We start from the raw sequence: 15,594 nt of genomic DNA, 5'->3' as shown, positions 1-15,594 counted from the left end.
GTTTAATAAATTTCAACTTTTCTTCTTTAAACCTAAGAACGCCTGTTTGTGCTGGTTTATTTGCCATATAATTGGAAAGTGGTGAACAAGGATTCACCAAGGGGGTGCTCAAAACACAGTGTGTTTAAAATTAAACCCTGTTACGGTAAGACCAGGTGAAGGCTGAGAGGGATCCCTAGACACCTTTCTCACCTGGTTGTAACATTTTAAATGTAAAGCATATAATTTTTGTTAAGTATTATCTGAGTTCCTACAGAGGTCAAGTAAGAGATTGCTATTATTTAGTAAACACTGAATTATCTGTAAGACCTCACCCAGAGACTGCAGATATCCTGACTCTGTTCCTAGAAAGTTCCTTTAAAAAAAAACTTCTCTTTGAAGTGTGACACGGAAATATAAGCATGACACCAAGTGAGACACTCCTGAAATCTCCACTAAATGTACCATTTATAGTATTATAATTACTCACCGTGACATTGGAAGCATGACAGGAAGTGTGATAATTACAGAAGTCTCTTATGAATAACAAATGTCACACTGGGCAGTGGAGTTTTGGAAAGTTCATGTGCAGTTTTGAGGCAATGTTGAAGAAAAATAAGATGCACCTAATTTATGCTATATTTTTCATGATGATGCTCGATACTGACACTAAACACTAAAAGCAGAAATATGTTCCATTCTCTAGCATCAACACTGTTCACATTCCATCTTCTTTGGCCTTATCTCGAGAGACAATGGGTAAGCGCCTGGAGGTGGTCAGTGGTGTGTGGAGCAGCGCCTGGAGTGGCTATAAAGGCCAATTCTAGAGTCAGGCTCTTCCACAGGTGCTGCAGAAAAATTTGTTTGTCGGGGCTGTTACATAGTTGGCTTTCCCATGGCGCCTCTGTCTTTTTTCCTGCCAACTGCTAAGTCTCTTCGACTCGCCACACTTTAGCCCCGCCTTTATGGCTGTCCGCCAGCTCTGGCGAACGCTGGCAACTGACTCCCACGACTTGTGATCAATGTCACAGGACTTCATGTCGCGTTTGCAGACGTCTTTAAAGCGGAGACATGGACGGCCGGTGGGTCTGATACCAGTATCGAGCTCGCTGTACAATGTGTCTGGGGATCCTGCCATCTTCCATGCGGCTCACATGGCCAAGCATGTTCACACTGATAAGCAAAATACTCAGCACTAAAATACATCAAAGTTATCTAATTAGCTACAACCCAATGACAAGACTATTTTATAATTAATTTCAGCCAATTTTTAAAAAAAATCATCATTTCAGGGCAAGACATTTAGGGACACATTAGCTGCAACAGCTCAGCAAACCAGGTTTCCGACTACATTGTATAACTGCATCGTACTTTACTCTCACCCCATTTACCTTCTATGATGCGAAACAACTATTTGGCTTGCTCCCATTGCCCTTGATACTAGAAAAACCATCAGATAACATCAGTGTCATTACTGTATGAGTAAACTGAACTGAGATGCAAGGATATAATATCCCAACAGCAGTGTATCACAAATAAATTAAATGTACAAAAGTGCCTAAAGAACAAGCACTTCATTCTGACCAATCTCAGGATGTCTTACTTCGTGATTTAAAATTAATAAAATTAAAATAAAATATCATTGTTACTTGTTATATGAATAACTTAGAATATATTATTTCAATGAAATACAAATTGCTCCACTACTCCTGTGAACTGAACCCCTAATCATGAGACACTGGAGCTGAAGAAAATATGTTTATGACAAATGCAATTTATTTTACTGCAGTTGGGCTGAAGCCATCTATTCTTAAAACTACTGAAATGTGCTCTGCTGTGCAGAACATAACTCGGGCAATTTCAATTCCAAAAACTAAAATGATTAATGTATACACAATGCTTTTTTAAAAAAAAAAAATTTGCAGTTCTAATGGTGTTTTGAAGTCAGGATTTCCTTTTGGTTACTTATTAACATGATTCAATTCAATATCCACAGTGGAAAAACTATCCCTGTAAGCAAGAAAAAATTGAGCCCTTGAGAGGGCTTCATTACCCATTATAACAAATCACTGGCTGTTTATAGAAGCAAGACATGACCAGGAGAATGGAGTCCAGGAAATGATGCAAACATTCTGAGATTCCTTCTACTGACTGGTAATTAAATTGCACTGTATTCAGTTTCTTAACAGCTAAAAATGATGTTGCTCATTTATCACAAGTCACTGTGGTCCTTCTGAGGCAGTAATCTCATCTGGCCGGAGACGTTTTGGAGCTGGTTCTTCAGTATTGTCTGGAAAGATGAAAGCGAGATCGTATATTAATAACAGAACTTCTGAACTGTAGTCAAACTATAAAAACTTGCAGAAAAAAAGTTGATTTTTTTTCTTACTATTTGATGCTTTGATCTCTAACATCTACTATGTGTTTTCATATTCTGCCATTTTCCTGTGCTGCAACGTAACACACTTAAAATGTTTAGATCTATTTTACTGGTGCTCAGTCAGTAATTACTGACAGTGCAGTGTTGCCCTGATATTGGGTGAACTACACTGAGCAGTCTTCAATGTAAACGACACTCAATGTACATGTGAATAAATAGTCATGTGCGTTAACTGGCATAGAGTGATAGATGGCATATCATCTTCCATATTTCTCTGAACAGTAACTTCCCATGCTAGGTCAGGTCATCAGAGGGATGCATTGTTCACCTAGATTGTAATGGTGAGTTTGAACTACGAATAAGATACCCAAGAATGGCTCATGACACAGGGGCAATACAGGGGAACAGATCATTTGTAAATTAAGTGGGGGGAGGAAATAATGATTTGATTCAACCAAATTGATATTTTCCAAAAGTAAAATCTCACTATTGAACTATCTCCAGTTTTGAAAAAAAAAGTCCAGGCATTTTGATTTACCTGTGACTGCAGTAACTTTAAAATTTTGTTGCTAATTTATATCAAAGCAATGAACAGTATCTTCTGTCATTATTAGGAATCTTGTGGTATTGGTTGAATCTTATGGCAGGTCAGAATTACTTAACATTTTAGAAAATTCATCAATATAAGTGCTGATATGAGGCAGAATTGAAATTCCTGAAATTGCTAAATATTTCTCTAATCCTTTCTGGTTGTGAACACAGGGAGATTAAAAAAAGACAGAGGCACAGGTAGTCAGCCAGGTCTTCAAACAGAATAATAAGAGGGCAAGTGTTGACCAGGCTCAGAAGTAGCATATAGGGGAGTAGTTAGCGATAATGTTGGTTAAGTCAAGAGGACTCACTGACGTTATTCAGAGATACTATGTTAAACCCCTGGGTTACGTCAGGTATCGTTTATTGAAACTTTGGGTAGTATGGGAACACCCATAAACACAAGCAGCTTAGTCTGCTTCCAGGAGTGGCTAGAATTGCTCTACCTGAGAGAATATCTAAAACCTGTAAGATCCTAAAACTTATAATATTTTCTTTTAGTACAGTGGTTTAACAGAGCACTTGGTTGTTTCTGGTATAAATGGCTGAGTTCAACTTTTAAGCCACAGGCTATTAGGCAATGATAGACATGATCATACTGAATGTCAGAAGCTGTAAAGATGATGATGTGTCATTATAAGAACAGATACTGCCACTGAAGTACTGACCTTCTTCTGCCAAGTGATTTCTGCATAGAACCTCAGCAGGGACCTTAAAATTTATGCACATCATTTCCTTGTTTGGGGCCACATTACGAACCAAATGGATAGAGCAACGTCCCTCTAAGGAGGTTCTTAGGAAATTCTCTGCTCTTCTCTGAATATCTTTGGCAGGTTCATCAGACTTGGAAAAACTATAGCAGTGGACTGTGGGTAAAGCACCAACTGGGTTCTGCTCCTCTAGCAGTTGTCTGAAGACATCCAAGAACTCGAGAGCCAAACCAGGCAGGTTCATAACTATGTGAATAGAGGTTTTGTTCTCCTTTGATGAAAGTACTTCAGTTTGTTTTATTAAATCATCTTTAACTGGTCCCAAAATGAAGTCCCTGCCATCCATTTTGAATGTCTGCACAATTTTGTCTACTTTGTTCAGCTTGCAGTTGTGGACAAGCCACTTATATGACTCTGGGTTCAGATCGTTTGCCATGACTCTGCAGTTTTTCTTCGCTGCTGGAACAGCAAAAGGTCCAACACCAGCAAACACATCATACACTAGATCTCCAGAGTTCAGGAGACCAACTATTCGACTGTGTTCTGTACTGAGCCGAGAATTCCAATAGACTTTGGAAAAATCAAATTCATACGTTATATTGTTCTCTTTGACCTATCAAAACACAAATTATATTTTTGCATTTCAAGAGCTAATAATAGGTAAATAATGAAGTTAGTAAACTTATGCAATTGAAATTGAACTGTGAAAATAACCCACTTTACAATTCTCCCTAGAATTCAATTGATAAACCAGTTTTGAAAATGAAATTACACTGGGTCTTTTTTTTTTTAAAAAAAGAAAATCACCATGGTACCAAGTGTTCCCCAAAGGCTCGGCAATGTTATTGTACAAAGTACTCTCCACAAGTTCAAAAATATAGATGTGCACCTCTTCCAGAACAACCTTATCATTTTAAGCACCTTTAAGAGCAGGAGGAAATGGATATGAGAAAATACTGCTGTCTCAACTATCTTCTACTAAATGTTCTCCATTTCCTAGAGTAAACCCATGCAAGACACAAACAACAAACCAGGTTTTACTTGCAAATGTGCTCTAAAGCTTGACTTTCAGGTAAACATTCTGTCATGACTGAAGAGAAAAGATTTGAAGGGCTACAGGAAAGGTTGAGGGAGTGAGACTCGCCGAGTTGCTCTTGCAGTGAGTCAGCTGGACCGAATGGCCTCCTTCTGTGTTGTAACTTTTCTACGATTCGATGACTTAAAAGAAGTTATCTGTACTTCCCTTGGGCTGGTCAGCCAGACAGTTCAATTAGGAGCATAGCTGTCCTTTTCAAATTCCCACTCTCTAGAACTCCTTCCCATATACGTTATGTAACATTTTATATAGTTCATTTGTTTCAAATGAATGACACTTAGTAACCTAAATAAAATCCAAAACAGGGGCTTCAGTTTTCATCCTTCAACTAAGAAAATGATTAGTTCAAGTTATGATCATCTCAAATATATACAGAAATAATAATTATATTTCACCTCCTGCCTGCAGTATGCAGAAATATAATTTCTTCCTGGAATGGAAGAATTTGTATATGGTGGATATTATTATTTAGAGAGTAAGAAGGTGGTCATATCCTCCTCCTCTCCTTCTTCCCAAATAATTGCCTTGGATCCTAAAGAGACATGATTCACTTGGCTAAAGACAATGATTTATTTCAATGCAGTCTGACATGCAAGAAGATAGATTATTACCATAGCTGTTTATGTTTCTATTTGGATTGGTGATACTTCCACATAATGCACACAAGCATTACATCTTGTATTCCTCCAAAAAGAACACCTAACTCAGAACTGGCGATCATTTCCTCTTCCAAGACTCCTTAATTGTGGTTGCTAAAAATGCCCTCATGCCTTTAAACTATGATTACATAGGAGACATTTTTTATCCTTAGTAGTTAATCAAAGAGTTCAAAAATTACTCAATGGGTGGAAGTAAAAAAAAAAGGGCAACAGTTTTAAAGAAACTTAATTGGGAAACAAGAAAATTGTAGTGAAATTTGAAAATCTTACCTTTGCTATCATATTGTCTTCCCCAGCTAGCACTTCCATCTGAAAATTACGGAAAGTGTTGTCAATAATATTGGTTTTATTAACCACCGAAGTTACTCCAGGATTCTTATCCATTATAACTTGGCCTAAGAAACAAAATTAGTGGCAATTTTTTAAAGAATAACACATTAATGCAGAAAAAAGGTTCAGTGCATTATATTTTTTCTGATTAGTTTATTTATTTTTTGTAAAACACAACAACCCTGAGCTACAAGAATTACTTACACAAACTTCAAAGCTTAATTAACAGCAATAATTTGAAATTGCATCCAAATATTTGTAACAAATTCACATTTAGTTAACACGAAATGGTTACAGCACTAAAGGTCACCATTCGGTCCATCAAACCTGAGCTTCTGCAAGAGCAATTTAGCTAGTCCCACTCCCCTGCCCTATCCCCATAGCCCTGCAAAGATTTTTCCCTCCAGGTGCTTATCCAATTTCCTTTTGAAAGCCACAATTGAATCTTCCTCCATCACTCTTGCAGGCATACCAGATCTTCTCAGCCAATGTATTCCAGATCATAGCCATTCACTGTGTAAAAAAGTTTTTCCTCATGTTACCTTTGGTTTCTATCGCCAATCACTTTATATCTGCATCTTCTAGTTCTCGACCCTTCCGCCAATGAGGTCAATTTCTCTCCAAATACTCTGTCTAGATCCATCATGATTTTGAGCACCTCTATCAGAGCACCTCTATCAAAGCTCCTCTCAACCTTCTCTGAAGAATCCCAGCTTCTCCAAACTATTACTTGAATTGATGTAAAGCATAAAAAGTGGTTTTAAACTTCTATGCATCAAAGTAATTAGTTGGATGTTATTAATCCAGTATCATTTGCTTTACTAAGAAAAAGTATAGTATATTTTCCCCCTTAAACAAATATAAATTATTTCTGACTTTAGAAGCAACAAAATTCACACCCTACCAATTAAATACTTGTACGGAAGCTGATGGTCTCGAAGGTTCATGTGAGCAATATGGCCGACTCTGCTAAATCCAGAGGTTACATCTTGCCCTTCAGGCAAAACTGCCTTCAGAATCTCTTCAGGTTTGAAATGTTCGTAAGTCATTGCTAAACTGTACATGTGAATCTGAAGATCAACATTATATTCCTTTAGAACAGCCTTCTCAGAGGCCTCAAAAGATTCTGAGCATGATATTTTACATGGGTCCAATAAAATAAGTCTACACATTTTATCTTCTGAGTCTTCAATCACACGCTTTAGTCCAGGTCTTTTCAGTGTTACATTTTTCAAAGACTTCATGACTTTGTTTACGACGTCCTTTTTCACCTTGAGAGCTGGAAGAGCCACATTTTTTGTAAATAAGTCTCTGTTCAGCTCAGTTATGCCACGTACTGCTGTGGGAGGCGTGTAAAGATTGATGTCCTCTTCAAGGTTACGGGCTGACATCATGGCCAGTTCAGTGACAACACCTCTGGAAATGTACTGGCTGGAGAAATACTGAGATTGTATTGGAGTTATTTGAAGTTGTTGCTTAGTCGCTAATCTTTTAGCCGATCCACTTAATACAGTATTTGCCCAAGACTTGGTAAAGAAAACAAGAATCCTAAGATGAAAAATTATTGAACACTAGTTACTAATGCAGTAATGATCCCGTCTGGGCAGCCTTGCCGTTGACTTTGATAAGAAATCTCTGGATCATGTCACCAAGTCAACGACAAGGCTTAACTGACCTTTTACATTTAGTATGGCCAAGCTAAACACAATGAAATACACTGATGAAAATTACATTTTCCATGTTGAAGTCTCATATTTATGAAACTCTAGCTCTAAAAGAGAAGGAAAGCCTGGAAGGATAAATAAAAGCAAAATAATGCAAATGCTGGAAATCTGAAATAAGAACAGAAAATGATGGAAATACTCAGCAGGTCTGGCAGCATATGGTGAAACAGTTAACATTTCCAGTCTGTGACCTTTCATCAGGCCTACAAGGAATGCATTTAGGGTTTTGGGTTTCCACTGATACTTGAAGATGATTCAACTGGTGTTGCTTTGGGAACCCATCTCGGTCCTTGTCGGTCATCCTTTTTGTGGGATATGTGGAACATTCCTTGTTCCAGTCCCACTCAGTCCATTCCCTCATCTTTTTCCAGTACATTGATGACTGTATCTGTGGCACTTCCTGCTCTCACCCCAAATTTTTATCAACTTTGTTTCCAATTTCCTCCACTCCCTCATCTTCACCTGGTCCATCTCTGACTCTTCCCTTCCCATCCCTAACTTCTCTATCTCCATAATAAAAACAAGAAATGCTGGAATCACTCAGCAGGTCTGGCAGCATCTGTGGAAAGAGAAGCAGAGTTAACGTTTTGGGTCAGTGACCCTTCTTCGGAACTGGAATTTTGCTTTTATTCTCTATCTCCATTTCTGGGGATAAGCCTTCGACCAATATCTACTATAAGCCCACTTACTCCCACAGCCACCTTGATTGTATACCAATAAATGTTCAGCTAATAGTTTCCTGCAAGATAGTGTATAGAGTTCTGTATTCACTTCATACAGTATCTTAGTTGAACATTGTGGACAGATAGGCTACCAACTCCACTTAGTTACTTAAATGACGGGTGGAAGGTGAAGTACAAAACTGTAAAATATGGAAAAGGCAGTGATTTTGAAAATGATATTTAAAGATTAAACCCATAAATCTATTCCATACTCCCAGTTTCTCTGTCTCCGTAATATCTGTTCTGATGATCCCACCCTTGACACCAGTGCTTCCAATATGTCTTCCTCTTTCCTCACTTGAAGATTCCCCTTCATTGCATTCAACAGGACTCTCAACAGTGCCTGTTCCATTTCCCGCACTTTTGCCCTCACCTGTTCTTCTCACTCCCAGAATGATAGGTGGAAGATGAGGACAAGGGGGAACCCTAACAGCCTCCACATTTAATGATAATCCTCCGTCATTTCGGCCACTTACGACATGATGCTGCCAAACATAACTCCCCCTCCTCTTTCAGCATTCTGAAGGGACCGTCCTGTCCACAACACCCTGGTCCACTCTTCCATCACCCCCAGCACCTGCTCTATTTCCCACTAAACCTTCCCCCATAACTGCAGGAGATGCAAAGCCTCTTCTTTCACCTCCACCCTTCACACTGTCCAGGGCCCCAAACACTCCTTCCAGGAGAAACAGTGATTTACTTGCACTTCTTGCAACTGATTATACTGCATTTGCAGGTAATAATATGGTCTCCTCTACATTGGGAAGACCAAACAAAGATTGGATGATCGCTTTGCTGAACACCTCAATTCAGTCTTCCAGTGCGACCCTGAGCTTCCAGTTGCTTGTGTTACATTCACGCAAGGCTGTTATGAACTAAAGTGAACTGGAGCAATTATAAACAGTAAAAATGAACTGATGAACTAAACTCTTTAAAAAAAAAAGGCACACTTTTACTGCAGACAAGATGGAGTAAGAGGTCAGGTAACCTCTCCTGTAGGCAAATATACATAGTGACTGTTGGGGACTAAACCCATCATCACGTCTGGACTAGTCCTGGGAAAGGCACATTAAAATACTACGTAGCCCATTCAATACTAAATGGCTCCTATCTTCAAGAATTGGGTAGACAAAGGCCTTCACAGACAGGGAAACTCCGGATTCAAAGCCAAGAAAATAGGTGGGACATAACATCACTATCAAGATAAGCCACATTCAAACCCCCTTGTGTAACAATGGCCACGCGTTCAAAGACATTGTATGAACACACCAGAGTAGAACATCTATGGTTACCTGACCTCAACCAAGTGTGATAAGGTTTTTTCTTTAAAAAACCTCTCTGAAAGATAGACAGAAAGCCAGCCAGCAAGCAGAAGGTCCATTCCAGTCAAGACGATGACCCTGCCTGCAACATCTTTAAACCACAGAGGCAGAGACACTGCAAGGTAACCTTGAAAACTCCCCACCTGAAAAATTGTAACGGGATTCTCACCGCCAACATTGACTGAATCTTAACCAGAGGAGTCTGAAATAATCTGGTGAATCAAGAAAAGGAACACCAGGTCTGCACCGCTGTTAAAAAATTCCTCCCGGAAAGCCAAAAAAGAGTTTCAAAGTGAACTCTTTTTACAACAATTGGATTTAAATGCATGCTATCCTCTAATCTCAATCCCTTCTTGTGTGTGTGCATGTGAGAGTGGGTGAGGTTGTGAATATGTTTGGGTATTGTTTAATAAATAATTTATCTATTTTTGAAGTCTACACGAAAACCTGTCGTTTGTCTGTTAATTTGACCTCTAAAGCACTCAGGGACTAAAACAATATTTTTTTTAAAAACACTGTCTATTGTCAGTTGAGGTGAAAAGTGAAAGTCATCCACACCATCTCCCCCCCCTAGCCATAACACTTGCCATTTTAATTCTTCATCCCACTCCCATTCTGACTTCTCTGTCGTCAGCCTCATACTATTCCAATGAAGTTTAACGGAAGCACAAGGAACAGCACCTCATCTTTCAAGTAGGTACTTTACAGCTTTCCAGACTCAATAAGTTTAACAATTTCAGATCATAACCACTGCTCCCATTTTTTCAGGCAGCAGTTGCTGGTAATGGTTGTTATTGCTATTTATAGCTCCTCTAAACCCATCTTTTGTTTCTTTACTTGTCCCATTAACACCTGGTTTTGTCATTTAATCTCACTTGCCTTCCACGCAACCATAGAACTTCCCTTTTGTTTTTTCCTCCCCTCCCCCTTTCCTTGCCTCTATACTTAAAAACTGTTATATCTCTGACTTTTTTCCAGTTCTGACGAAAGGCCATCGACCTGAAACGTTAAGCTGGATTTTCAATTGCCAGTGGGGCCAGGCACAGGTGTGGGCGCGCGTTGAAAATCACATTCCCAGAGGTCATCACTGGATCTCAATGCCTCCAACGCAACTTCAAAAGGAAGGGGAGAAGTGGGGGAACCGGGAACCCGCATGCCTCCAATTAATGAGCTCATCATTGATGAGCTCATTAACAGACCTCAGAGGAACAGAAAACACAATGTCTGGGACACGTCAAGGTGTAGCTGTCACGAACACAGCGGGGAGCCACAAGGGCTAATCGATGCACTGGTCAACCAACTTAAGTGGAGAATAATGCTCAGATGGTCAACCAGTGGTAGACAGTTGCTATTACTGGTACTGAGAGGCTTGAATTTTTGAGCAGTGAATGGTAGGACACCAGAAAGGGACGTGAAGCTGCTGGCTTCACTTGAGCAAGAGGTTGGCAGAGGAAACCCTGGTGAACGAACGTGCACCAGCTAAGTGAGTTGAAAATGGGAGCAGGCTACTCTGACATTGGACAGAGTAGCGAGGAGTAGCTTCAGCAGATGCATCTTCCTGGTCAGGAGGAGACCAGAGATGCACAGTGACAGGCTGCAAGGGAAAGAAGGCGCTACCCAAGATATCAGCTGTGCCGCCCAAGGGTTAGCTACTTGCAAATGACAGAGCGCCAGTGCTGTAGGAGACTACGCCTATCCAGGCAGTTGGTCTCAGACAGTTGTGCTCTGGTGCACAATCGCCTAAGGCCTTGCAAACGCCATGCCAGTCCCTTACCTGCAATCACCAAGGTCACCGTCGCCCTGAACTTTTATGCTTCCAGGTCGTTCCAAGGATCAGCTGCAGACCTGAGTGGCATCTTGCAGTTTACAGCTCATCATGCCATCAAGTATGTCAGGATCCCTATTCTGGAGGATGGGGGACTACATCCATTTTGAGACAGATGGACCAGTGCAGACACTGAGGGCATTGGGCTTTGTTGCCATTGATGGATTCCCTCAGGTCCAGGGGTGTCATCAATTCCACCCACATTGCCATCAAGGGACTGATAGACCAGCCAACCAGATTCCTAAACAGAAATTGAATGTCCAACTGGCCTGTGACCACAGGAAGTGCATATTTCAGGTGTGTGCCTGGTTTCTGGGCAGCTGTCATGACTTCTTCATCCTGCGAGAGTCCTAGGTGCTATACCTCTTCAGGCCAACATCCAGACTCCATGGGTGGCTGCTGGGGGATAAGGGTTATTCCCTGAAGAGGTAGCTCCTGGTGTCGGTCTGGTATCCAAACATGGATGGAGAGAGGTGCTACAACCAGAATCACCTATTAACACGAACCTGCATTGAACAGACCATTGGCATCTTGAGGATGCCTTCAGTCGCCTTGACTGGCCAGTGTCTCCTATTGTGGTCACTTGCTATGCGATGCGCAATATGACTATACAAAGAGGACTGGAGCTGGATGAAGAGAAGACCTGCAATGCTACTCTTCCTCAGAGGACAGGGAGGAGAAAGAAGAGGAAGAGGACAAATGGGGTGCTGCAGAGGAGCCCAGTGCCCAGGCATTGGAGGAAGACTGCCGAGGCGGTCCCAGATCTCATGGTGATCAGCAGGCTGGCTAGGCCGCAAGAGCGACTGATTCAGCAGCATTCATTTGAACGCCTCTCAGCCTTTATAATAGATGATTCTGTAACTCAACTTCCATCAAAGAAAATATCCAGCAAGCACACATATCTGAAGAATCCCACTGCCATCCAAAAACATTGAGAATGGGATCTCCACTGCCAACATTCTCCCACATCACAGATCATGGAACAGCAGCAGACCCAGGAACCTCCCACACCTTAATCTGCATTTCACTTCTGACATCAAGCATTAACAACACACAAGTCTATTCCACATCATAAAGAAAGACTTGCATTTATATAGCGTCTTTCATGACCACCGGTAATCTCAAGCACTTTACAGTCAATGAAATACTTTTTAAAGTGTAGCCACTGTGGTAATGTAGGAAGCGCGGCATCCAGTATGCGCACAGCAAACCCCCACAAACAGCAATGTGATAACAACAGGTAATCTGTCTTTGTGACGTTGATTGAGGGATAAATATTGGCCAGGACACCAGGGATAACTCCCCTGCTCTTCTTCAAAATAGTGCCATGGGATCATAGGCAATTATTACTATTAAAAGGAGAAATAAATGACCGAACAAACTGACAAAACTTCACCTAGGTGACCCAAAAAGTGGAACTAATGATGTGGTGCCTTGCTCATGGCCACTTCTACAAGGTACTCCCCTTGTGACTCAAGATGAGATGGAGGCAGCCTGTTCCCTTGTCTCTGCAGCTTGCCCATGGCTTTAGTCCTAGTCATGGAGGTGCCCATGGGGGCTCCTCCACAGGCTGCTGCGCCTGCATCATTGCAGGGGCAGACGCTGTTATAGGGCCTTGCAGCATGGATGGTTCCTCAGTCGGAGGGGCCAAGGAGGCAAGGGATGGCGCCAGTGCCACAAGGGTGACCTCCTCATTAGCCTCCCCTACAACCTCAGCCCTTTCATGGCACTCTTGCATGCTGGCCATCAGATAAGATGCAGCTGGCATCCACGCCATGCACCTCTACACCATCAGCGACACTGAGCAGTCCATGCTATAGTCTCACTCTTTCTGTGCATATCAAGTGCGCTGCTCCTGCATCCACTGAGAATGGCGCTGCATATGGCTCCCCAAGATGGTGCCTAATCTCTCAATGGAGGAAATCATGTGCTCGAATCCCTAAGTCATAATGTTGCACATGCACTGCATGAACTCCTCCACTGTCTGCCCATGGCTCCATAATGCTTCAGTGAACTCCAACAAACGGGAACTCATCTGCCTCTGATGCTCCAGAAAAACTCTCCCGAGACCCAGCAGCTTCATCCAGCGAAGCATGTCTGTGTATCTCATCCATCCTCCGAAGGGGACTGCGCACAGCTGACTCTGCCTCATTCTTCTCCTTCTCCTGCTCACTTGTGATGTGCTGCTCACCCAGTGTTCCTTATTCTAATCTTGATTGAGGCCCAACTGAGGTGAGTCTGTCTGCACTGCTGGTGGATGGTGCAAAGGAATGATGTGATGTTGCAGGCTCTGGAACATCTCTACCTGGCAAAGAGGCCGGCGATGACTCTGCTGGGACACTGTGCTTCCCCTCCGCTTCTGGTCCTGTGGGAAACACAAGGTGGTGAAGAGAACTCGGCCTACTCAGCAGGTGCATCAGCAGAACCAACCCCATAGATGACAGTGGTCAAAGAGTCACAGGGCGTACTAGGTAGGAGTTGCCTCCATGCTCTTCACCGGAAGACAGAGCAATCAAAAGATCCTGCCCTTCATGGCTTCCCATCTCATCATTGCCTATGGCCAGCTGCGATGGCACCCTCACAATGTCCACTGTCACCTCCTCCACCGGTGTCAGATTGCGCAGGTGCCACACCACCACCCGTATGAGATATCTAGTGACTGTTGTGAGCTCTTTTTTTCCCTGCAGGGAACACCTCCATTCTGCAGTCCTGCATTTCTGATGAAAGGTCACTGACCTGAAATGTTAACTCTGCTCCTCTCTCCACAGATGCTGCCAGACCTGCTGAGTATTTCCAGCATCTCTTGTTTTTATTTCAGATTTCCAGTATCTGCAGTATTTTGCTTTTATTTAACCTGGAGCAGCTTGATTCATTAGCACATAAGTTGGCATTTCAGACCAATGAACCGACATGCCCAAACCAGAAACTATTGTACCAACTAGATTCTTCATTTCCAAGTCAATAAACATTTCTGTCTGGACCACCCCATAAACAATATAATACAGACAGAGTTTAGTTGTGATTTAAATGCCAAGAATCTGGTAGATAAAATTTAAGCCATGGATTTTCTCCAGCACTTGATGATGATCCAGCAAATAGTGAAAAAAGTCCTTAATACAATTATCTCTTTTGCAAGACTCAAAAGATACAAGAGGGGAAAAGGGACTCCATCCAAATTGCAAAGTAATGCTTCCTTTAAACTCACCTGTTATGCAGTTTTCTCTTGAACACAGACAAGTCTCTTCAAATCCAGCTATCACACTTTGTTTGATCTATTGACATAATTATTTTCAAAATCAAAATCTTTGGCTTTTCCATATTTTAGAGTTTCGTACTTCACCTATTCCTTTCCACCTGCCATTTAGGTAACCAAGAGGGACTGGTGGCCTACCTATCCACAATTTTCAATTGCAGCACCCTGTAAGATACTATATGAAGGAAATACAGAATACACGATCTTAGATGAGACTATTAGCTGAACATTTATTGGTCAATATTTGGCTCACCAGGGTGAAGAATGTTAGCATCCAAATTCGAACACATTCCCAAATTGGGCACTCAGTGGCAACACCAAGTACTCTAAGGTCAGATAATAGCACAGCCAGTCACAAACTTCCCTCTACTTTCATTAATCAAGAGGCCTGGCCCTAAATTCAGAAGAGCATTCCACTGATTTAATCTAATAATTCGATATCCCACTCCAATCGTCCCACTGGTTTCTCTGAGTGGCGTTGCTAGTTCAATGCCAAATTTGACATTGCTATGGGCTCACACCTATCCGTCAATATCCTGGAATCCCCGACCGAGAACTACAACCTTCTGAGGGCAACTAGGAGCCGGCCATAAATGGCAGCATCATCCACAGTACCGTAAAAAGAGCAGTTCTTTTTCCCTACTGATGGCGGACACTAGATGATCCGAACGGCCGGTTTAAATGCCATCACCGGCTGTGTGATTTGTGTTCCTGCCAATCTTTCCCTGGAGAACTTGAGCTGTGCGCCGTCCAGGCAGCACCTGGAACCGGAGCAAATACCGGCCCGTCCCGATTAAGGCTGAGCCCAGCTCCCCCGCTCGACCTCAGGGAGCCAGTCCGAGGGGAAGGGGCGCTGCTCTTTCGCCCCTGTTGCTCGGAGACCTCACCCACTGACAGCATGTTCCTCTCACACGCTCACCTCATTCCGCCTTCCAACGGGAACACTGGTTCTGCATCGTCATCAAAAGGCGCGCAGCAACATGCTGCGTTATCGTAAATTGCG

At 42.0% G+C, this 15,594-nt stretch overlaps 1 protein-coding gene across 6 annotated transcripts; it reads right to left on the bottom strand.

Annotated features, from left to right (window-relative positions):
- Positions 1-438: 438 nt before the first annotated feature.
- Positions 439-15,579, bottom strand: trmt5 (tRNA methyltransferase 5). 6 transcript variants are annotated; one of them, XM_068038787.1, is made up of 6 exons: positions 15,511-15,566; positions 14,544-14,610; positions 6,650-7,293; positions 5,686-5,810; positions 3,619-4,273; positions 439-2,269 (listed from the first exon to the last, which is right to left on the bottom strand). In XM_068038787.1, the coding sequence occupies exons 3-6, from the start codon at positions 7,137-7,139 to the stop codon at positions 2,199-2,201; spliced, it is 1,341 nt and encodes a 446-aa protein (XP_067894888.1). In that variant the 5' UTR covers positions 7,140-7,293; positions 14,544-14,610; positions 15,511-15,566; the 3' UTR covers positions 439-2,198. The 6 variants fall into 6 exon arrangements, with proteins under 6 accessions (XP_067894888.1, XP_067894889.1, XP_067894885.1 ...); XM_068038788.1 differs by lacking the exon at positions 15,511-15,566 and adding an exon at positions 15,207-15,504; XM_068038784.1 differs by lacking the exon at positions 14,544-14,610 and having other exon boundaries at positions 15,511-15,579.
- Positions 15,580-15,594: the final 15 nt, after the last annotated feature.

The sequence above is a fragment of the Heterodontus francisci genome, chromosome 9 (genome assembly GCF_036365525.1).
Source record: "Heterodontus francisci isolate sHetFra1 chromosome 9, sHetFra1.hap1, whole genome shotgun sequence".
NCBI classification, from domain to species: domain Eukaryota; kingdom Metazoa; phylum Chordata; class Chondrichthyes; order Heterodontiformes; family Heterodontidae; genus Heterodontus; species Heterodontus francisci.
The sequence above is the reverse complement of the archived record's forward strand: the minus strand, read 5'-3'. Positions and strand labels throughout refer to the sequence as shown.

Excerpts from the sequence above, each read along its gene's own strand:
- trmt5 (XM_068038784.1), bottom strand. Across the intron at positions 5,811-6,649 it reads TCCGTACAAGTATTTAATTG|GCCAAGTTATAATGGATAAG; the intron begins GTAGGGTGTGAA and ends TTTGTTTCTTAG. Across the intron at positions 2,270-3,618 it reads AAATCACTTGGCAGAAGAAG|ACAATACTGAAGAACCAGCT; the intron begins GTCAGTACTTCA and ends TCATCTTTCCAG.